This window comes from Odocoileus virginianus, chromosome 10 (genome assembly GCF_023699985.2).
Source record: "Odocoileus virginianus isolate 20LAN1187 ecotype Illinois chromosome 10, Ovbor_1.2, whole genome shotgun sequence".
NCBI lineage: Eukaryota > Metazoa > Chordata > Mammalia > Artiodactyla > Cervidae > Odocoileus > Odocoileus virginianus.
The window spans coordinates 33,417,942-33,443,238 of record NC_069683.1 but is presented as its reverse complement, the minus strand read 5'-3'; the positions used below and the strand labels follow the sequence as shown (position 1 = coordinate 33,443,238).

General features: G+C 38.8%; 1 protein-coding gene across 4 annotated transcripts in view; it reads right to left on the bottom strand.

Moving 5' to 3' along the window:
• ZNF143 (zinc finger protein 143) overlaps positions 1-25,297 on the bottom strand; it is a 63,350-nt gene that overhangs the window by 37,791 nt on the left and 262 nt on the right. The window contains exons 1-7 of one of the 4 annotated variants that reach the window (XM_070473373.1): positions 10,032-10,542; positions 6,880-6,998; positions 6,472-6,564; positions 5,533-5,616; positions 4,925-5,008; positions 3,469-3,665; positions 2,604-2,678 (exon numbers count right to left, since the gene is read on the bottom strand). In XM_070473373.1, coding sequence (XP_070329474.1) covers positions 2,604-2,678; positions 3,469-3,665; positions 4,925-5,008; positions 5,533-5,616; positions 6,472-6,564; positions 6,880-6,991 — 645 coding nt within the window. In that variant the 5' untranslated portion in view covers positions 6,992-6,998; positions 10,032-10,542. Of the gene's footprint in view, positions 1-2,603; positions 2,679-3,468; positions 3,666-4,924; positions 5,009-5,532; positions 5,617-6,471; positions 6,565-6,879; positions 6,999-10,031; positions 10,543-25,297 lie in introns of those variants that run through there. The other 3 variants (XM_020874453.2, XM_020874454.2, XM_020874456.2) reach the window with 3 other exon arrangements.

The window sequence follows — 25,297 nt, the reverse complement described above, 5'->3', positions numbered from 1 at the left end:
TTGATTGATTAAAACTAAGTCAGGGAATTCCCTGGCAGTCCAGTGGTTAGGACTTGGCTCTCTCAGTGCAGGGGCCCTGGGTTCAATCCCTGGTAAGGGAACTAAGATTCCACAAGTTCCATGGTGTGACTTAAAACAAACAAAAAGCTGTCAAGCCAAAGGACTCTGATCTCCAATATAAATAAAACTGGTTTTTAATGAAGTCAAAACTGATGGAAACCATGAACAAGGGCCTTGGGTTCTTATAGAACATGTAAAGGCATCAACAATGTTGCATAATGCCTACACATATACAAATTATATTCTCATGTATTACCTGAAATACTAATCAAATGAAACGCTCATTTGGTCTTCATAACCCTATGAGATGAGTAAAGCAATAAGAAATTTAGCTAATAAGAAATCTCAGATACAAAGAAATTAAGTCATTTGCTCACAGTCACACAGCTACTACACAGCAGGATGGAAGCTTGACTCAGACCTTTTTTTTAAATTACAAATTACATGCTACTTTAATACCATACTGTTGCAGCATGAGGGTAATGACAACAGTTATAGCCCCTCAAAACACATACATCCCATCATCCTTACAGTTCTTACAACTGAACACGTGGACATCTTTAAATAGATGAGTGTTTTCACATTGAGTGCTACTGACACTGTGAACAGAATAATTCTTTATTGAGGTGGGCTCTCCTATGCCTTGCAGGATATCTACCCAGCAGACACCTGGCACCTGTAACAACCAGAACTGTCTTCAGACACTGCCAAACGCTAGGGGCAAAACCACCTTCCCTTGAGTGTACATGCTTTCAATACTCTAGGTCTTTGCTGTCCTATGAAATCTGATCTCAAGTAAGAGGTCAGCTCAGTAGCACAACTAGTATGCTTATGTTATAGGTGAAAGAAAAAGCTCTACACCATAAACATCACAATGAAAAAAAACTAAAGCTTTAAAACAAGACTATAAAAAAAATTTACTGTGTTAGGTACAGACCTCTTTAAAGTTCAGCCAGGCAGAGAGTCACAACCTCTTAAGCAAATCTGGCAGAATGCCGATAGGATATTTTGACCTTTTAATACCATGTACTTGGCCTTCAACCTTAACTATGGTACACAATTATTTTAGAGGACGGAAGATTCAGAAACTTCTTGTATAGCTCTTAACAGACATATGAATCACAAATACAAACCACATATATAATTTAAAATATTCTAGTAACTACATTTAAAAGTGAAAAGAAACAGGTGAAGTTAATTTTAGTAATTATTTTATCTAATATATCCAAAATATCATCATTTCAACATGTGGTCAATAGGAGACATTATTAAGAGATATTTTACATTCTTTTTTCATTAGAAGTCTTTGAAGTCTGGTATTATTTTAGACTCACAGCACATGCCAGGTGTGACTAGCCACATTTCCCATGCTCAGCAGCAACAACATGCTCAAGTTAAAAAGTGTGGCCCTCACAACTACTGAGCCTGTGTGATGTGACTACTGAAGCCCAATCACCTAGAGCTTGTGCCCTGCAACAGAAGCAGCCACCACAATGAGAAGTCTGTGCACCGCAACAGAGTAGGCCCCACTCACTGCAACTTGTGAGAGCCCAGGTGCAGCAATGAAGACCCGGAGCAACCAAAAACAAATAAGTACATTTTTTAAAAGTGTGGCCCTGAAGCGATAACTTTAGGAATTAAATATGATAAAAAAACTCTTGGAAGAATGAAAAACAAAAAACAAAAAACAAAAAAATCTGCTACGAGAGAACAGTCAACAAAACATTAGAACTGCTAAGAACAAAAAGCAGCAGCATTAAAGCAAGAACATACGACAGTGATTATACAAACTCCAAGAACGCCCACTCACACAAACACCTACCCTCAAGCAAACACAAAAACACAGAAATTCAAAACAGAATCTTGAATTTTGACTTGTAGGGCTTCCAAAATGCTTCTGTGACTCCTCTGTATTTAACTACAGTACTTGTGGAGGCACTGACGGCTGCTCTAGGTGATTAGCTTGGTAAGGGACAGCCAATGACTGGACCCAAGGTGAGCATCTGAATCACGGGCAGCCGACCCGGGGCCATCTGCAGCCCAGGAAGCTGTCTGGTAGAAGAGGTAGAAACAGCTTTGACCAGAAGGAACAATGATAATTAGCTAGGCTGGACCCTCTAGAAGCCTAAATGGGAAGTATTGAAGGAATCAATTATAAGCAAAAGAAACAAAAAGACATAACAACCAAAGTAGCAAAGTTTAATCACAGTAAGGGTGAAGGCCCAGAAAAAGGATTTACAGACTGCCATGGATGGGGCAGACGTAAGACCACCTGGTCTCCAAAACTGTCTTGGACTCTAGAACACAGGCTTCATCTGGATTTCTGTGATATTTCTACCTCTTTAGTGCCACTTTCAAACAGAACATGAATTCTGAGACCTGAGGTAGCTGGAGAAAGCTGCTGCCGAAGGCACACTGTTTTTCTGAACTGGTAAAAATTTCTCTAAAGAGGTACTAAGTTCCCAATTCTTGCTTTTATCCTTAGAAGGGTCCAGAAATGCTGAGAGAAAGAGATTCAAATATAAAAAAGTAGCCTTACACACCTGCATTTTTTTCTCTTGCTCATTTTCTCCGATTATTCCGGAACCTGCTACACCTTCACTTCCATCAATGGACACCTAGAAGAATAAAATAAAGTTAAAAACATTTTTACATATTGATAACTGTTTAGGCTGGGAGATAAGTACATGGGGATTCTTATTTATTTTTGCATATGATTGAAAATTTTCATGACAAAAAGTAGGGAGGACTTTTAAACTATATAAATGATATAATTTCAATGCAGGGAGAAATCACAGCCCTTCTAATGTAAAACTTAAGATGTTCCTTCACCTTTTCCAATCTCTAATGTCTACTTCATAATCCATAAGCAGTTCCATCTATATACCTCATTGTTTCTTTTATGGCACTCATCCTTGAATTTTTTTTGTGTGTGAATTACCTGCTACCCATTTCCCTTCTATAAGCTCTTACTTCATTCCTTTATTTTTATTCAAATATTTCTTTCTACCCTTCCCTTCTTTAGGATAAATGCTGACCTTCTCTTTGATGCTGTCTCATTTTGACTTTGAGATTTCTAGTTTTTTTTTTCTTTTAAAGAAAGATAAAGAAGCTGAAGCTCCAGTACTTTGGCCACCTGATATGAAGAGTCGACTTACTGGAAAAGATCCTGATGCTGGGAAAAACTGAGGGCAGGAGGAGAAGGGGGCAACAGAGGATGAAATGGTTGGATGGCATCACCGACTCAATGGATGTGAGTTTGAGCAAACTCCAGGAGATGGGGAAGGACAGCGAAGCCTGATGTGCTGCAGTCCATGGGGTTGCAAAGAGTTGGGACATGACTCAGTGACTGAACAACAACAAAAGCAGCTCTACCTGGGATGTTCTTGACACTGTAAAATGCTATACCTTTGCTGCGTACTGTTCCAAAGCACTGATGGTGTCGGGGTCAATGGCGGCATCCCCAGTGTGCAGACCTGCCACTGTCCCATCAGCTTGAATTGCCAGGATGGTGTCAGACTGTGGGACTTGCACTGCATGGTGGATGTAAGCTGTGGTGCCATCTTCCAACTGAACTGCCTGTAATGCACTCTGGTCATAACTATCTGAGGGAGTGGAAGAGAATGGCATTAAATTAAAGGTAGTGTGATAAACAATTACATGTTTAAAGGAAGCAGGGAATGAAGTTTTATTGAGCAGCTACTATGAGCAGGGCCCATGTGCTTTATGTGTGTATTTCACGCAATCTTCATAATTATTCTCTGAGGTGGGTACACTTATCACCCTATTGTACAAATGGCAAACTGAGGCTTGAAGAAGTAAAGATACTTTCTTAAGACCCAGGAAATAAAAAACTAACAATTAACAGTCAAAAGCATTATGCAGAGAAACTAGGATCTGAACTCATGCCAATATGACTCCATGTTTTTTCCCCTCTAAATAACCATACCAAGACACACACAGCATTGTTAAATAATAAATCTAGCCAATTACAGTGAACCTGTGACCAATTTCCAGTGCTAAAGAAAAAAAAAGTCAGAGTTTACTTTTCTCAACTTTAATAAATTTACTTACAAATTAAAATATTCTAAATTTTTAAAAGTTTCTTTCTTTGTTTTCACAACTAAACAGTTTTTTAAAACATTTACAATCATTCTATAATAAAATATTTTATAAAATAATAACAATAACTAATTTATTGATCATTTACTTGGTGACAAACATTGTTCCAAGTGCTTTAGATGTTTGTATATTCTGTCTTTACAACTACCCCATGATGAGGATGTATATTATAATCTTCATTTCAGATGATGAAACTGAAGCACGAGAAGGGTAAATAACTTGCTCAAGGGCACACAGCTAAAAGACAACAGATCCAGACTGGAACCCAGATGGTCTGGCTGCAGAGGTGAGCTCATTGCTCCTATGCATTTCACCTCAATCCCCTGACCTTCCGTACACAAAGTTAATACGCATGAACATTTTGCCATATTTATTTTAGATAGTTTTAAAATTTTTATTTAGTTTTAAGGACCAACCCAAGGGGCAAAGGACCTTGCTAAAGACAGTACCTTTAAAAGGAAAAAAAATCCAAAATGTAACTTTCAAATGTTTTAATTTCATGTTTTAAAAGCAGCCTCTATTTGAAGTCTTTCCAGGAATCAGGGTTTTGCTAGTCCAAACTGCTACTGGACAACTCAAATCATTAAGAGAGTTTGATCAGATTGTGCCAAAATCTGCCATCTTATATTTGAGAGAAGAATTCTTCTTTTACATAACACCATTTCAGCAACTGAATAAAGGTCTTATTTTTCCCACACCCCACTTCTCCCTTGTTTTATTCAAATGTTCAGAGCTAATTTACCTTTGGAGGTATGGTGAATAAATGCTGTAGTTCCATCTTCTAACTGCACTGCTTGCCCATCCTCTAAACGCAAACTGTCCCCTGCTCAAAAACAATGCTTACATTTAGATCCCATGTTATCCAAACATATTCTGATAATTCAGCAGCAAGAGAGTCAATAAACCATTAAACACATCATACAAATCTACGCTTGCTTTAAGGATCCTTGAATATAAATAATTTCGCAAAGCTGCTCTGAATAAGTGTTTAAAGGTAAAAAGATATTTATAATACCTGAGGAATATATACCAGGGGATAAGGAGAATTGAAAGAAGGGAAAAGAAAGAAGAAAATAAGACATGTAGGATTTAGCTCATCTAATAGAAATATTCATTTAAAACTGTTGCCTATTTATCTCCAGAGTACAGTCTAGTAACTTCTTTTATATTATGTCTCAGAGAAAGTCTCAAGTTAAAATAGTCTTTAGATCCTCTCTTTGACATCTCCCCATCTCTCCTTTCAGAAGGAGGACTAGAGATCATGACCAAGTTGAAGTACTAAGAGGCAGCTGGAGGCAGAAAACACTGAAGTATGAGAATCAGGAAGGTGAGTGAGTATCAAATACTTACTAGTTTTAGGTATGGGTACATGTTGAACATAGGCAGCAGAACCATCCTCCAACTGAATGACCTGACCATCTATGAGTTTTCCATCTAGAAACAAAAGATTTAAGCCAATAAATTAGCACAAGCAAAAAATTTAAACTTCATACAATTTCAAAATGATATCAACTATAAAAACATACACTACTTAAGATCATGTTCATCTTGCTTCTTCCCTCAATGTTCTGAGGCAATTCAATAACACATCCAGTGATCCTACAGAAAGCAGAAAATCCTCCCTCAGCCATCCTTCCTCCCCTCCAATTTTCAATTAGTTTCAATTTTCAATTAGAGGAAGAATGGCTCATGATAGCAAGCTACATGAGTCACACCTCCATATACCTTTCAGAGCCACTTAGGAATAGGGACCCTGACCACAGCAAAGCTACAACTGGGAAGACAGAAAGACATATCAGTGCATGAGAGGTTAGCTGTCAATTCTTATCCTTGGGGGCTACAAATCCCTTGATTATGAATACGTATGCTCAGTAGGTTTCCATAAAAACAAGAAATTTAAGAACTAGGCTATCTCTTGGAGCAAAGTAAACACTGATTTAGAAACAATGTAACAAAAGCAAAACCAAATGTCTTTTTATGCATATTTTGTAAAAACATTAAATAATAATTTAAAGTGATAAAGGTCTTACTGATAATAGGTCAAGGACACTAACCCCCTCTCCCTTTCCTCACTAATTCTGATAGCCTAGAGTATTTTCCAAATATCTCAAAAGGTTTCCTCAAATTATCAAAACAAAATTTAAGTTAAACTGAAATGACTTAAAATTACCACATGCAATATACAGTATCTTTAGGAGGGGTTAGGAAAAAGTTATAATTGCTAGGTATTCCAACTCTGAGGTTATGAATTGCTGGTAATAACCAATGGGCTGTATATGAAGCACATACCTTTAGAATTGTGCTGTATATAAGCAGTAGAACCATCTGCAAGTGTTACTGCTTGCAGGCTTACACCTTCCATGTTTTCTAAATTGTCACCATCTATTACAAAACAAAAGGTATTTTCTTTAGATAACTATCATATGCGCATGCTGTTTAAGTTTTTAAGTAAAAATTAATCAAAAGGCAGACTGCTTAACTTAGACTCAAATGGACTTTCTTATAGCACTTACAAAAAAATATTTCCATGCCCTAGTGTACCCAGCATCCACACCAAGGCAAAAATGCTCATAAAAAGGCTTAGCTTTGTGTTGCCTTTAGCTAAGGGAGGAGGAACAAAGTAATTACATTTTTTCCATTTTCCCTTAAGATAAATATTTCCAAACCCACAGGGTCCCTTCAAACAAAGCTGCTCACCTGCCACAGTCACTGCCTCTGTCAGGCACAGGGTAACATGCTGAGCCTCCATTCCTCCTCCAGGAAACTCTGTCATTCCCTGAGAATCTCGATTTATCTGGGCTAACAACATTTTCTACCTTGAAGAAAAATGCAGGCATTGAGAACAAAAAACAATGTATTCACAAAATAAAATCTACAGAGTATTTATGAACTACAAAAAACTGCTAAGGAAGTTATAGAGTGTTTTGAAATAAGCTGAAATTTCACTTAATATGCAGGGTAAGAGTATTATTAGCCCAAAGTCCAGAGCATGCTTTTAATAATTCATCAGAAAATTACTGAGCATACTGACAAGTCTTGCCCATCAGTTCTGTACCATGTCTAAAACTCCTGTATTAGCATTCTTTGGGTTTAACATAGTTGAATATTCCCACTTAGAATCCATGAATGTACTGAGTCCATTCTGTGGACAATCTTCAGAAATCTATCCTGAATCTGGCCACTTCTCACAAGCTTCACCTCCCTGATCCAAGCCACTACCATCTCCAACCCTGAGATGTTACTGCAACAGCATCGTAATTGGTCTTCCTGCTTCTACTGTGACCTCCTTCACAGTCTCCTATCAACACAGCAATCAGACTGCCCTTTTTGAAGGGAAAAGTTAGATCTTGTCTTGCTTCTCAAAACTCTTTGATGATATGTCATCAAAGTAAAGCCAGAAGTCCTTATGCTAGCCTGTGAGGCCAATGATCTCGCCCCCATTTTCTACTGCTCTACATCTCATTCATTCCATTTCAGCAACATCGGTGCCCTTGCTTTCCCTCTAACATAATGGATGCTCCGCTGCCTCAGGACCTTTACATTTGATGTTCCTTCTGCTTGAAACAGTCTTCCTGGTATCTTCATTATTACTCTCTCGTCTTCTTCCAGTCTTTGTTCAATGGCACCTCAATGAGAGCTTCCTTATTTACCTCACTGCAAACTGTATCGCCAACCCTCGATGATGATACACTCTATCCTTCTTCCTTCCTTTATACTTCAGCACAGTACTAATAAATTGACATTACATGTATTTACTTATTTTGTTTGTTTCTTATCTATTTCTCCCTCTACTAGAATGGACAGGGATTTTTATCTGCTCTCTGCTGACTAAAGTGCCTACAAAGTACCTGGCACATAGTACACAATAGGTGCTGAATAAATGGATGCATGAATGGCTCTTTAACCAATCTTCACCATAACCCCCTGCCTCCCTTTTCCCACCTCCAGGTCCCATAACTTCTGTGGGCCTTGAGTTATCTCTAACAGAAGTTGTGATAATTTAGCTGCCTTAAGCCAGGGAACTGGACAACAGCATCTCTTGAGGACTTCTTCAGGTCTAAAGATCTAATTTCAGCTGTCAATATTTAAAAGGGAAATATACAGATATTAGTAACATTTTACAATTGTTTAGGACTAGAAGATTTTCATTTTATAAACACTATAAACTGCACCTTCTTTGGATTAAAGCCAAGGACTATGGTTTAGACTCACAGAAAGCCAGTCAAGAATTGACTTTTCAGGGATTCCTGAAATATTTATAATCTATATCTGTTTACAGAGTGTATGGAAACTTCAATTATTTCCTTGCTACTTCTAAGGACTAGCAAAGAAGCCTCAAAATAATAATGGTACTCTGCTATTAAGCTCCCTGATGAGTTTAAGATTGGGACAGGCTCATTTTCAGAACAAGTACTGTCACCATACAACAGAAATAAGACAAGGAAATGGAAGGGAAAGCACCTATAAAAAGGTAGTAGGTACTGCATGATTTTTACAGTATACATCTAGATAGTGAATTTTGAAAAAGGCAGATTACAAGTTAATTTGGGTCATGATACTAAAAAATGTCCATTTGACCATAACTCAAGCATTTGTCCTTTTCATTCAATTATTTATAAATCTCCAAATAACTACATCAACAGGTAACTGATAAAGTTCTTTCTTGTCTGAAAGCTGGTCAAGTGCTAAATTTCCTTAGGAAGGCTTCAGCACCTGTAGTTTCTATCCTAATTGAAAAAAAATCTACATTAACTCAAAGATGAAGAGTCAGCTGATTCCTGGACACAAACTGCTGGCAAATACACTTGGTGGTAAAGGATTCAGAAGAGATCAAATGTGTACTACCACTGCCAGAGATAATAAGTGATGCCAGGTCACAGCCCATCTTATTCTCAAAAAGATTCCGTGATACAACTAATGCCCTTTGTTAGAAAATGATCAAGTGGGGGAAAATATGATAGTGAATAAATGAAATAAGCTAGAGTTAAAACACTCTATAGTTACTCACACCATATTCACATTCATGTCATGATTGTGCATCAACATTTTCAGATAGTGTGTAAATAAGCATGTGAGAGGGGCTTCCCAGGCGGCTTGGTGGTAAAGAACCCACTTACCAACGCAGGAGACGCGGGCTTGATCCCTAGGTTGGGAAGATCCCCTGGGGAAGAAAATGGCAACCCACTCCAGTACTCCTGCCCAGGAGACCCCATGGACAGAGGAGCCCTGGCGGGGCTGCAGAGAGTTGGGCACAGCTGAGCACGCACAAGCATGTGAGATACACACGCATCTCCAGAAAGGGCCACCTTGCGAAAGGCAGTCAATTTCGTGTGCTTTAATAATGAATTGTGAACCAAAATCAGACACAGGGAGGCTGTGGTGGGGCACAATAGGAATCTCAAAGGAAGACATACATAAAGTAATAAGTTCCTGCCTTTCTGGAAGATGCTGATGAATATTAACATAAGAAAAGAGAAAAAAAAAACACATTTATGAAGTGCAGCACATGTTATATCCAGAATAAAGCATTCCTACAACTCAACATCAAAAAACAATAACCCAAATTGGACAAAGGACTTAATAGAAATTTCTTCAAAGAAGATAAATGGCCAACAAAGATGAAAATATGCTCAATATCACTAATCATTGAGGAAAGGCAAGTCAAAACCGTGATTAGATATCACCTCACACCTGTAAGAATGTCCACTACCAAAACACAAGATAAGTGTTGGCAAGGACATGAAGAAATGAGAACCTTTGTGCACTGTTGGTGGCAATGTAGAATGGTGCATGCATGAATGCTCAGTCATGCACTTATCATAACACTTATCACAGTATACTCTAATTACCTGTTTTTCTCCAAAGCAGAAGCAGTGTGTTTATAGTATGTGCACATGCGCTCAGTCTCGTCAGCTGTGTCCGACTCTTTGTAGCCTGCCAGGCTCCTTTGTCCATGGGTTTCTCCAGGCAAGAATATTGGGGTAGACTGCCATTTCTTACTCCAGGGGATCTTCCCGACCCAGGAATCAAACCCAAGTTTCTGGCATCTCCTGCACTGGCAGTCAGATTCTTTACCACTGCTGCTGCTGTTGCTGAGTCGCTTGTTGTGTCTGAGTCTGTGTGACCCCACAGACAGCAACCCACCAGGCTCCCCCGTCCCTGGGATTCTCCAGGCAAGAACACTGGAGTGGGTTGCCATTTCTTTACTACTAGCAGCTGCTATTAAAAACAGTATGGAGGAAAAAAAAAAACAACAGTACAGAGGAAATTCCCTAGCAGTCCAGTGGTTGGGATACTTCACTTTCACTGCCAAAGGCACAGGTTCAATCCCTGGTCAGGGAAATAAGATTACCACTCCACAAAAAATAATAATAATAAAAAAATAAGATAAAAACAACAACAACAAAAAAAAGACTGTTACTCCACAAGCTGAGTGGCACGGCCAAATAAATTAAAACAAAATAAAAACAGTATGGAGAGTCCTCAAAAAATTACAAATAGAATTTTACCATATGATCAAGCAATCCCACTTCTGGGCATATATCCAAAGGGATTAAAAACAGACTCTCAGGAACTTCTCTGGTGGTACGGTTGTTAGGAATCTGTCTGTCAATGCATGGGACAAGGGTTTGATCTCTGGTCTGGGAAGATTCCACATGTGGTGGACCAACTAAGCAAGTGCACCACAACTGCTGAGCCTGTGCTCTGGAGAGCCAGAGCACAACTGCTGAAGCCCAAGCACCCTGGAGCCCACGCTCCACAAGAGAGGACACCACAACGAGAAGCCACACAATCCAACTAGAGAGCAGCCCCCACTCATTGCAACTAGAGAAAAGCCCTCATAACCACGAAGATCCAGTACAACCAAAAATAAAAAAAGATAATCATGCTTCCCACATTAAAGAAAATTAGTAATTAAATACTTGCTGATTTCATCCCCTAAAAAAAAAAAAAAAAAAAAAGAATCAGGGTTTTCTCAGTGGTTTGAGTCTACATCAGACCAATATTTTAAAATGTGAAGCCCTCAGCAATCAGAGCAGAAAAAGAAGTAAAAGGAATCCAGATAGGAAAAGAAGAAGTGAAACTCTCACTGTCTGCAGATGACATGATCCTCTACATAGAAAACCCTAAAGACTCTACCAGAAAATTACTAGAGCTAATCAATGAATATAGTAAAGTGGCAGGATATAAAATTAACACACAGAAACCCTTTGCATTCCTCTACACTAACAATGAGAAAACAGAAAGAGAAATTAAGGAAACAATACCATTCACCATTGCAACAAAAAGAATAAAATACTTAGGAGTATATCTACCTAAAGAAACAAAAGATCTATACATAGAAAACTATAAAACACTGATGAAAGAAATCAAAGAGGACACAAACAGATGGAGAAACATACTGGGTTCATGGACTGGAAGAATCAATATTGTCAAAATGGCTATTCTACCCAAAGCCATCTATAGATTCAATGCAATCCCTATCAAGCTACCAATGGTATTTTCCACAGAACTAGAACAAATAATTTCACAATTTGTGTGGAAATACAAAAAACCTCGAATAGCCAAAGTAATCTTGAGAAAGAAGAATGGAACTGGAGGAATCAACCTGTCTGACTTCAGACTCTACTACAAAGCCACAGTCATTAAGACAGTATGGTACTGGCACAAAGACAGAAATATAGATCAATGGAACAGAATAGAAAGCCCAGAGATAAATCCACGAACCTATGGTCACCTTATCTTCGACAAAGGAGGCAAGGATATACAATGGAAAAAAGACAACCTCTTTAACAAGTGGTGCTGGGAAAACTGGTCAACCACTTGTAAAAGAATGAAACTAGAACACTTTCTAACACCATACACAAAAATAAACTCAAAATGGATTAAAGATCCAAATGTAAGACCAGAAACTATAAAACTCCTAGAGGAGAACATAGGCAAAACACTCTCTGACATAAATCACAGCAGGATCCTCTATGACCCACCTCCCAGAATATTGGAAATAAAAGCAAAAATAAACAAATGGGACCTAATGAAACTTAAAAGCTTTTGCACAACAAAGGAAACTATAAGTAAGGTGAAAAGACAGCCCTCAGATTGGGAGAAAATAATAGCAAATGAAGCAACAGACAAAGGATTAATCTCAAAAATATACAAACAACTCCTGAAGCTCAATTCCAGAAAAATAAATGACCCAATCAAAAAATGGGCCAAAGAACTAAACAGACATTTCTCCAAAGAAGACATACAGATGGTTAACAAATACATGAAAAGATGCTCAACATCACTCATTATCAGAGAAATGCAAATCAAAACCACAATGAGGTACCATTACACGCCAGTCAGGATGGCTGCTATCCAAAAGTCTACAAGCAATAAATGCCGGAGAGGGTGTGGAGAAAAGGGAACCCTCTTACACTGTTGGTGGGAATGCAAACTAGTACAGTCACTATGGAGAACAGTGTGGAGACTCCTTAAAAAACTGGAAATAGAACTGCCATATGACCCAGCAATCCTACTTCTGGGCATACACACTGAGGAAACCAGATCTGAAAGAGACACGTGCACCCCAATGTTCATCACAGCACTGTTTATAATAGCCAGGACATGGAAGCAACCTAGATGCCCATCAGCAGATCAATGGATAAGGAAGCTGTGGTACATATACACCATGGAATATTACTCAGCCGTTAAAAAGAATTCATTTGAATTAGTTCTAATGAGATGGATGAAACTGGAGCCCATTATACAGAGTGAAGTAAGTCAGAAAGATAAAGAACACTACAGCATACTAACACATATATATATGGAATTTAGAAAGATGGTAATGATAACCCTATATGCAAAACAGAAAAAGACACACAGATGTACAGAACAGACTTTTGGACTCTGTGGGAGAAGGCAAGGGTGGGATGTTTCAAAAGAACAGCATGTATATTATCTAGGGTGAAACAGATCACCAGCCCAGGTGGGATGCATGAGACAAGTGCTCAGGCCTGGTGCACTGGAAGACCCAGAGGAATCGGGTGGACAGGGAGGTGGGAGGGGTGATTGGGATGGGGAATACATGTGACTCCATGGCTGATTCATGTCAATGTATGACAAAACCCACTGAAATGTTGTGAAGTAATTAGCCTCCAACTAATAAAAAATAAATGGAAAAAAATAAAATAAAATATGAAGTCCTTAGATATCTCAAATTTGGTGTAAATTGTGAGATACAATTATTACCATGAATTATTATGAAAATATAAATCTAATGGTTTAGGTATAAGAGTAAGGACTTCAACTACAAGTAATCTTTATCATAGTAAGAAATGATATAAAAAGAAATCTAGATTAACAAATCCTAAAGCCTTTTTGCATGAAGCTACAGAAACCAGACTCATTTGAAAAGACCCTGATGCTGGGAAAGATCAAAGGCAGGAGGAGAAGGGGGAGACAGAGGATAAGATGGTTGGATGGCATCACCAACTCAACGGGCATGAGTTTCAGTAAACGCTGGGAGTTGGCGATGGACCAGGAAGGCCCTGGTGTGCTGCAGTCCATGGGTTCACAGAGTCAGACATGACTGAGCTACTGAACTAACAGAAACCAGACCTTCAGAAATTGTCAAACTCCAGTTCTAACCTCAGGCTGGTTCCACCGACACACTTACCTGAGAAGTCACGCCTTTCTATTACCTGGTCTTAGTTACAAATTTTCCTTATAAATTCACTAATATACAAAGTGCTTCTTCATTTAAGCATGGTCATTTGTGCTGCATTTTATGACATCTCCTACCCTGGAATGAGGAAGCTTCTTAGAATAGCCAACATAAAAATAGCAGGCTATTCTGTAACTTTGCAGTTTGCTGATTCAGTTACACTGCTTTGATTAACATTTGTGGAAAACTGTCTTTATATCTCTTCAGTTTTATTTAAATATTAATACACCCAGGGAGTAGGCATGTTCCATGGATGCAATGTAATTCAGTTAAGCACAGAGTAGTTAGAACGTGCTAATAAATGACGTAGTTTTCATAGGCTGTACAGAATGCTAAAGAGTAAAAGGGAGGGACAGAGGTTTTTTTTTTTGGGGGGGGGACAGAGTTTATACTACCAATTTTAAAGAAGTTGGATATTCTAGTGGGTGGGTGAAATGTTGAAACTTGAAGGCTTTACCAAGTTCCAGGAACATTCAGAAATGAAAGATTTACAACAGACTGGCAGGAAGTTGAGATGAGGCCTGGAGAAGTAAAACTAAAATATGTGTGAGAAAAAGCTGTGAGGACAGAGACAAGAATTTAGAAATGGACATCTAGGTCTAGTCATCAGAAACGTCAATGTTGGTGATGGTCTGTTCTTAACTGAACCCGATATGAAAAAGAACCGAAAAAAAAATCTCTCTCAAACCTCAACAATGCGGTGCTAACAGCAGGGCTTGATAAGGACATTCCTACATAGTTCAGTTTACTAAGCATGCCCTGGCCTGCCTGCACTGAGTCTAGGGAGTTTGAGGAAGTAAGGAGCAGGAGAGAGGTTCTGATATATTCAAACCCCACTTCTAACTGTGATCCTAGGTTGTTCTTTATTTCCCTCAAAATAAACACTGTATATGTTAATATTTTATTATTCAAATTGCTCATCTTGTCATAGGTAAGGGAAGCAAAACATTGTGAGACAATTATGAAAATTACATAGAGCACTCCTGACAGACAACCGCAACAAAATAGATCCTTTGTACAAAAAAGTACAAGGAATACGACACTAAACGTGGACAGTAAAAACATACATCTCTAGTCAGAAATAACACTGTATAGGTCTCATATTTACAAAGCATTTTTCAGATCTAAAAACTTATTTGATGGAATAGTCCTGAAGGGACATAAAAGTTCTTAGGCTATTCCAGCCTCTTCTGAATCCCCAAACCTGTCCAGAAAACTTACATTTCTTTGTTTCCTCATGGCAACTATTTAAATATTTTCCATTTGTCTCAAACCTCCACCCCCTCTTCTGCTATTCCCCCACTCTGTCTCCTTCAGGACTTCAATTAATCAGCCCTCAATTTCACAGAAAATAAGTCATCAGAGGAATTCTCTGCCAATAAACTTCACTCCACTGCATTTCTGCACATTTCTTCCTTCTCTCCTACCGCATTACTTTCCTACAAGGTAAGACCAATTCTTCAACCTGTACTCTCCATTTCATTTGTCTTTCCTCCACAGGGATTTCATGGACCTCTTCTGTAAACAATTTCCCTCTCTCCCACAGTTTCTTCCCATCAATAACTTAAAAAACACAAACACAAAACAAAAAAACTCACCTCTGACTCAGCTACTTGTATCTCTTTCCTATCACAGCTAGATTTCCTTAACAGCTGTTACTAAGAATGCTTCCTGATTTCCCACTGCCATCTATCTGATTTCTGTCCCTAAGAATGGAAACTCTCTGGTTGGTCACTGATCTCCATTTTAACATGAAGTTCAACGGCCATTCCTAGGCATGAATGAGAAATGAAAATATTCATCCATCCACAAAGAGACTTATACAAGAATGTCCATAGCAGCTTTATTCATAATAGTAACAAGCTGGAATGAACTCAAATGTCCAACAATAAAAGAAAGGATTAAAAAAAAAGTTGTGATAAATTAATACAATAGATTATTACCTAGCAATAAAGAGAAACAAATTATATACACAAACATAACAGTATGAATCTCAAAATTATTATGCTGAGGGAAGTAAGATAGTCCATTAATATAACTTCCAAGAACACCAAAATTAATCTAGTGTTAGAATAAAACGTGATTGCAAGGTTAGGGGACTGATTGGAAAGGGGAACAAGGGAATTTTCTGTGGTGATGGACATGTTCTATTATCTTCTTTTGAGTGATGATCATCTGGATGTATACAATTGCCAAAACTCATCAAATTGAACATAGATGATTATACCCCAAATTTTCAAAAAGTTTTTTTAAATGACCAGACATTATATTATTGATAGTTAAACATTAAAAAAAATGTGATGGATACTCTTCTGTCTTTGATACCATTGACCTTTTCCTTTCTTTCTCTTTTTTAGAATACTCTCTTGCGTTGGAATCTACGCATCCACATGCTCCTGGTTTCCTCCAGCTTCCTAGCCAATCCTTTTCCATTTCTCCGACGGGTTCCTAAATGTTGAGAACCTGCCAAGTTTGCATCCTCATTTGTTTTTTCATTTTATGCACTTTTCCTCTTGGAATATCATATCCATTCCCATGGTTTCAAAGATCTCTATAATTTACAAGCTTTCTAAAATGATCAAGTCTTTCCTCTTTTTTTTTTTTTCCAAGTCTTTCCTCTTAATGGCTTCTGATCTATTTATTTAGCTGCTTGTTGGCCTTGATGACATTCATGGTCCACAACCACCTCCATCTCAAAACAGTTTGCCATAAAATTCTACTTCTGTATTTTCTACCTCAATGATACAATCACCTACCCAGCAGTCAAATCCCCCTTAGTCTCCAACTGATCACCAAAAATGATCACTTTACCTCCTAAATATCTGTCAAATGCATTCACTTCTCTTATTAGGTGGTCTTAATTCAGGCGACCATCACCACTTGGGTTATTACATCAGCCTCCTGAAATGCACCTTTACCCTCCTTCAACCTGATCTCCACAGCACAGTCCTGCTGCTGCTGCTAAGTCGCTTCAGTCATATCTGACTCTGTGCAACCCCATAGACGGCAGCCCACCAGGCTCCGCCGTCACTGGGATTCTCCAGGCAAGAACACTGGAGTGGGTTGCCATTTCCTTCTCCAATGCATGAAAGTGAAAAGTGAAAGTGAAGTCGCTCAGTCATGTCTGACTCTTCGCCACCCCATGGACTGCAGCCTACCAGGCTCCTCTGTCCATGGGATTTTCCAGGCAAGAGTACTGGAGTGGGTTGCCATTGCCTTCTCCGACAGCACAGCCCAAGCGCTTTCAAATCCAATCAGAGCATTTCTCTGTCATAAAAACCTTCAAAACTTTCCCACTTACCCATAAAGTCCAAATACCATGATTGGGGTTCTACTAACTTCTCCAATACAATCATCCTGGTTTGCCCAATACTGACAAGGTTCCCAGGTCAAGGAACTTTCACTTCTGTTTTATTTCTCTGGGGGGAATTTGTTTTAAAATTGGTATAGTTTCCAGTTCAAGACAGTGGAGTAGAAGGTGTGTGCTCAGCTCTCCTGCAAGAGCACCAAAACTGCAACCAGCTGTTGGAACAACCAACAACAGGAGGATGCTGGAACCCACCAAAAAGATACCCCACATCCAAAGACAAAGAAGCCACAGTGATATGGTAGGAGGGGCACAATCACGATAAAATCAAATCCCATACCCACTAGGTGGGTGATCCACAGACTGGAGAACAGTTATACCAAAGAAGTTCTCGAACTGTTGTGAAGGTTCTGAACCCCACATCAGGTTTCCCAGCCTGGGGATCCAACAGAGGGACTGGAAATCTCCAGGGAATCTGACCTTGAGGGCCAACAGGATTTGATTATAGGCCTTCCAGAGGACTGAGAGAAACAGAGACTCCAAGCTTGGAAGGTACAAACAAAATTTTGCGTGCACCAAGACCCAGAGGAGAGGAGCAGTGACCACACTGGAGACTGAACCAAAACTACCTACTAGTGTTGGGAGGGCCTCCTGTGGAAGCGTGGATCGGAATGGGCTCACCACAGAAACAGGGGCACTGGAGGGTCCCTCTTGGCATAAAGTCTCTTGGAGTTCACCATTAAGTCTACCATAGAGCCCACAGATCCCAGGGCTGGATCAAACAACTACCAGGGAAAGTGTCCAACCCCACCCATCAGCAGATAATTGTATTAAAGCTTTACTGAGCAAGGCCCTGCCCACCAGAGCAAGACCCAGCTTTTCCCATTCATCAAGAAGCTGATATAAACCTCTTAGCAGCCTCATCCATCCGAGGGCAGACAGAAGAAGCAAGGAGAAGCACAGTCTCACAGCAGCTATAACAAAAACCATTATTACAGAAAGTTAATCACGATGCAAAAAGCAGAAAGTTATGTCCCAGATGAAGGGAAAAGATAAAATCCCAGGAGAACAACTAAATGAGGTGTTTTTTTCTTCCAGAAAAAGAATTCAGAATAATGATAGTAAAGATGATACAGGATATTGGGAAAAGAATGGAGGCAAAGATTGAGAAGATGCAAGAAATGTTTACCAAAGATCTAGAAGAACTAAAGAATAAACAGAGATGAATAATACACTAGAAGGAATCAATAGCAGGATTAACTGAGGCGAAAGAACGGGTAAATGAACTGGAGGACAGAACGGTGGAAATCACTGCCACAGAACAGAATATAGAAAAAAGAATGAAAAGAAATGAAGACAGCCTAAGAGACCTCTGGGACAACAATAAACACACCAACTTTCAATATACCAACATTTGCATTACAGGGGTCCCAGAAGGAGAAGAGATAGAGAAAGGACCTGAGAAAATATCTTAAGAGGTAATAGCTGAAAACTTTCTGAACATGGGGAAGGAAATAGTCAACCAAGTCCAGGAAGCAGAGTATCCCAGGAAGGATAAACCCAAAGAGGAACACACAGAGACACACAGTAATCAAACTGACAAAAAATAACGACAGAGATAAAATACTAAAAACAACAAACGAAAAACAACAAATAACATACAAGGGAATTCCCAACAGGCTACCAGCTGATTTCTCAACAGAAACTCTACTAGCCAGAAGGGAATGGCATGATATATTTAAAGTGATGAAAGGAAAAAAAGAAGAAAAAATAAAATAAAGTGACGAAAGGGAAGAACCTACAATCAAGAATACTCTACCCAGCAAGACTCTTCCTTTTCATTTGATAGAGAAATCAAAAGTTTCCCAGACAAGCAAAAGTTAAGAGAATTCAGCAGCACCAAACCAGCTATCCAAAAAATGCTAAAGGAACTTCTCTAGACAGGAAACACAAATGAAAGAAAAGACCTACAGAAAATAAATCCCAAACAATTAAGAAAACGGTAACAGGATCTTAATATATCCTTAAATGTAAATGGATTAAACGCACAAGCCAAAAGACACAGACTAGCTGAGTGGATGAAAACCTGTGCTTATATGCACTTCCACTTACCATATTACCCAAACTAGGATCTAACAGAAAAATCTGTAATCACTTTTTAAAATCCAGATACATATCAGAATTATCTTGAAATTTTTTGAAAAATACAAGTGCTCAGGTATTGCTTTTACCTCCACAGCTCCATGTTTCTAATGAGCAGTCATGTTTAAAAACTGGACTACATGATGAACTTTTACTTTTATCTAGTTTGTTTCACTTTTGATATCTCATATTCAGTGTTCCCATTTCATTTAGCTTATGTTCTCCATCTCTTTTTTGATATTCTTTCCCAAGTCTTTATCAAGTGTAGTAGAAAAGCTTTTGTATACATATATATAAATATGTATACTTTATATATTTTTAAAAATATATGTATTTTTGCCTAACTGAAAAAATTATGACATTTTTATTCCACTTGTTTGACTTATGAATAGAATACTAGATTTCTAATTAAAAAATAGATATGCAACAAAGGTTTACTGTATAGCATAAGGAACCATAGTCAATATCATGTAATACTCTATGATGGAAAATAATTTCAAAAATAATATATGTATATTTGTATAACTGAATCACCTTGCTGTGCACCTGAAACACTGTAAGTCAACTACACTTCAATAAAAAAATATATATATATAAAAGAATAAATAATAAAAAAGAAAAAAAAAACTGGAATAGTCTTGGGCAAGGTCTTCTCTGGTTAACTCAGACAGTAAAGAATCTGCATGCAATGCAGGAGACCCAGGTTCCATCCTTGGGTTGGGAAGATCCCCTGGAGAAGGGAATGGCTACTCATTCCAGTATTCTTGCCTGGAGACTTTCAAGGACAGAGGAGCCTGCAGGCTACAGCCCCTGGGGTCGCAAGAATCAGACACAACTGAGCGACTAACACTTTCAAAGGCAAAACAGCTTGGAAACTATTTTAGACATAATAAAAGACTGAACATTGAATAAATGTGTAAATGCTGTTGGAAGCCAGAGCTCTCATTAAGGAAGAAGGGAAATGCAAATATGGAATAAGGGAAGAAAACAAAGAGCTCCGTGGGATGAGCTGGAATTGGAGGTACTGGTGTGAACTCAATCTCTAAAATGTGCTTATGTGTGTATACACAGGCGTATCCTACTTTGTTCTCATTTTGCTCCTTTCTAAGGTAACTATTTTTCTCCATGGTTCTAAACACAGTAAAACCACTCACAAACTGGCATGACCGAACAACTAACACTTTTACTTTCGGCAAATCAAGACAAGTTGGTCTATCCTTCAGTCTTATTCTAGTACAACTTCACATTCCACATTCCAGCAACACTGATTAAAATTCTAGTAGCTAATGATACTAGTATCATTTAATAATATTATTAATAAGTTAAAAATTTAATGATAACTTACTCTTCCAAAATACTATATGCCAGGCATTACCACTAAATCATTTAATCCTTTTAGTAATCCTACGAATTAAGTATCACTTTATCACAATTTTGCAGATGAAGAAAGAAACTCAGGTTAAACGATGTCCTTAACTTCACAACATAAGTGGTAAAATCACCTTCTAACCATTTCGCTCAACAACTTTTACATGAGCCCAAGGTATCTCTTGCATCTGGGCTCTGAACAGTGCCATTCATTTCCTCTAGAATACTTTTCCTTCTCTTTGCTGCTGCTGCTGCTAAGTCGCTTCAGTCGTGTCCAACTCCGTGAGACCCCATAGACAGAAGCCCACCAGGCTCCCCTGTCCCTGGGATTTTCCAGGCAAGAACACTGGAGTGGGTTGCCATTTCCTTCTCCAATGCATGAAAGTGAAAAGTGAAAGGGAAGTCGCTCAGTCATGTCCACCTCTTAGCGACCCCATGGACTGCAGCCCACCATGGGATTTTCCAGGCAAGAGTACTGGAGTGGGTTGCCATTGCCTTCTCCGTCTTCTCTCTTTACTTGGCTAAATTCTTCAGATTCCACCAGAAAGTTTTATCTCAACTCCCCAAACTGGGTCTGAATGCTTTACCTGTATTTCCCAAGACACTCTGTCCATACCCTTATCATAACACTTACCACAGTACACTTTAATTACCTGTTTTTCTCCAGAGTAGAAGCAGTGCTTTTATAGCATGTGCATGCGTGCTCAGTCGCTTCAGTCACGTTTGACTCTTTGTGACCCTATGGACTGTAGCCTGCCAGACTTCTCTGTCTATGGGATTCTCCAGGCAAGAATACTGGAGTGGGTTGCCATGCCCTCCTCCAGGGTATCTTCCTGACCCACAGACCGTACCAAGGTTTTCTGCACTGCAGGCAGATTCTTGATACCACTGAACCACCAGAGAAGCCCATACTTATAGCAACAAGCTACTAAAGCATACAACAATATCTAAGGAGGATTCCCCTATTGATATAAAGTATGGGTTATATCTAGGAAGGAATACTTACAAGACATGCTATACTTAAGAATAAGGACTCCTGAGCCAGCCTGCTTCAAACTCTCATTGAATACATATTATCTGTGTGACCTTGGGCAAGTTACTTAAAAACGCTGTGCCACAGTTTCTCTATCTGTAAAAGGCAGGTACTTCACAGAGGTACTACAAATAAAAGTCACTTGTAACAGCACATGGCATTACATGTATGTTTGCTATTAATGGGCTTCCCTGGTGGCTCAGAGAGTAAAGAATCCACTTGCAACGTGGGAGACCTGGGTTCGATCCCTGGGCATGGCAAAGCACTCCAGTATTCTTGCTTGGAGAATTCCCGTTGACAGAGAAGCCTGGCGGGTTACAGTCCATGGGGGTCCCAAAGAGTTGGACATGACTGAGCGACTAAGCTGTTTATCAGTAGTTTAAAGCTAAATGAGAAGATAAACGTCTCTGTCTTACTATTTTCACCTACTACATGCACGATCTTGGTTTCCTGACCAGGGACTGAACTCAGGCTCCCAGGCAGTGAAAGAATTGAGACCTAACCACTGGACTGCTAGGGAATTTCCATCAAGTGGTATTGCCAGAGGAGGAAAAAAACAAAAAACAAGTTTCAGAGATGTGTTATTCAAGAGAAGCTTTCCTCTTGTTCATAATTTTCCTTTTTGAAAATACCTTTACTGAGATACAATTCACATACCATAAAATTTATCAATTTAAGGTGTACAAGTCAATGACTTTAGTATATTTAGAGTATACAAACATTACCAAAACCTGAATTCAGAATATTTTTATCACCAGCGAAAGAAAAGCCTATCTCCCCCTTCCCAAACCCACAGGTAACCACCAATCTACTTTCTATTTCTACAGATTTGCTTATTCTGGACACTTCATATAAATGGAATCATAGTATATGGTCTTTCACAACTGTCTTCTTTCACTTAAACTAAATAATGTTTTCAAGGTTCCTCCATTAAAAACTTTTTTTAAAGCTAAAAATAAAAAATTTCAATCTATAAAAATGCTGAATCACTGTTATACACCCTAAACAAGTAAAATGTATATCAACTATACCTCAATTTAAAAAAAGAAAAAATTTCCTTATCCCTATGAAAGTTTTTTCCCCTCAAAAAGAAGATAAAAAATAAATTCTAAAGGTTACTTTAAATAATTGACTTTAAAAAATATATATTTACTTATTTATTTTGGTAGAGCTGCCACATGTGGAATCTTAGCTCCAGAAATCAAGAATTGAACTCAGGCCCCCTGGCAGTGAAAGTACCAAGTCCTAATCACTGGACCACCAAGGAATTTCTATAAAGTGGTGCTTTAGGTACAAAAAAAATGTAGTTTAGAGTTAAATGCCTGTCTCTACACATTAATGGATTAAGTTATTTCCACAGAGTACAGAGTTCCCACAGTGGCAAGGTTTTAAAATAGGATTAAATTTACAGGAAACTGAAAAAAGGTGTATCTCTGTTGTCAACTTTTTATTTCTATGAGAGAGAGGGAGATTTTCAGTATAGATCCATCTTAAAAACAAGATCATTTTGATAATACAATACACTGTCTTACAAAAGCTACCCCTTAAAATGCAAATTAAGCATAGAAATCAGCAATGACACAAACAACTCTTTAAATAATCACTATGTCCTGAAATAAAGCCAAGAGCAAAAAGACTAAGAACTGGGTAAAATCTCGAATTAAAAATAAAAACAAGGGCTGCCCTAGTAGCACAGAGGCTGACTCTCAGTTCCCAATGCAGGGGCCCTGGGTTTGATCCCTGATAGGGAAACTAGATCCCATATGCTGCAACTAAGGCCCAGGGCAGCCAAACAAATAATTTAACACATATATAAAAACAAAAACTATATAAGAACTTCAAAATTAAGTAATGATAAGAACATCAGGACTCAAGAAAGTTCTCAAGTGATCATAAACTGTACCTACATTTAATAACAACTAAACTAACAGTAGAGGGGACTTCCTGGTGGTCCACTGGCTAAGACTCCACACCCACAATGATGGGGGCCCTGGTTAGCTCCCTGGTCAGAGAAATCAATTCCACATGTTCATGATGTAACTGAAAGATTGCAGATGCCACAACTAAGACTCAGAGGAGCCAAATGAATAGATAGGTAATAAATAAATGTGATTGTTTATAGCAACATTATGCATAACAGCCAAGATAGAAGCAACCTAAAAGTCCACATCAACAGATGAACGGATAAATAAAAGGTGCTATGTCCAAAAAATGAAATATTTGGCAACAAAAAGAAATGAAGTACTCATACATGCTCTAACATGAATGAATCTTGCAAACATGCTAAGTGAAAGAAGCCAGTCACAACAACCCACATAGTGTGTGATTCAATTTTTATGAAACACTGGTAACAGACAAACTTGTAGATTAGTGGTTGGGGAAAGAGGTGTATTATGGGGAAATCGGGAGAAATCTAGTGGGTATCAAGTTTCTTGCGGGGTGAACATGTTTTAAAATTTTGGTAATGGTTGCACAACTCCGTGAAAACATTAAACCTACCTAATTACATACTTTAACGGGGTGATTTGTAAAGGTCTGTATACTCTATCAATAAAGCTGTTATTTCTAAAAACTAAAAGGTGGCTATGGAAAAAATGGGCAAAGTATTTGTACACTGAATAATTTCCAAAGTAATCTAAATACACTTGGGTAAAATTCGTTACTATCTTACTGAAACTTTTGGATGATTTCATTACCAAGTCTCTTACTAAACACTTAATAACCAACTGAAACTATGAGACCGACAAGGGAAAATATTAAATACTGCACAGATTTTTGTCAACTACAGCAAAACTACTGGACTCTTACAGCTTCTAGTAAGATTCAGGACAAAGGCAACAACCTCGAAGTTACAATTTTTCACATCTCCAACTAGATTATACCAGCTGACTAGACACACTTCCAAAAGCTTAAATTGATCTTAAAGTTAAAATCAGTTTGGCAATCATTTTATCACTTCTTTAATGAGTAAACAATGTTAAAAAAAAAAAAAGCAAAAGGGGAGAGAATACTGATGGACGTTCCACAATAAATGTTACAAAGCAACAAAAGGAGTCGTTCACTCTTTTCACCAAAATCGAGAAAACAAATGATAAAATCAGTTATTTCCAATATTCGACATTAGGCTCAACGACCCCAATCTTTTTTTGTTTCCAAGTGAGGGAAACAAGAAATGTGTGTATGCTCTGAAAGGGAGGAAATACTGGGGGCAATCTGCAGGCGGGATCCCAGTCGGGCCCTCGGCCAGTTCTGCCACCGGCACGCCAGCCGGGGCCTGGTGCTGACCAGGGCCCAGCGTCCCAGCCCGAGGAGCTTCGCCGCGGCGGCGCCTGGGGACTCGCTCCGCGCGGAGGTCAAGCCGAGAAGCGCCGCCAGGCTCCCGAGGGCTCCACCCTCCCCTCTTTCACTCCCTCCCCTCGGCGGTCCCCAGAGGGGAACAGGCGGGGCGCTACGCGACGATACTTGGGGGAGGGGGGGGTGCCTTGCGTCCTCAGAGAGAAAAGCTCCGCCGCCCCAGAGTGGCGGCCGCGGGTTATTAATAAACTCCGCTTCTGCC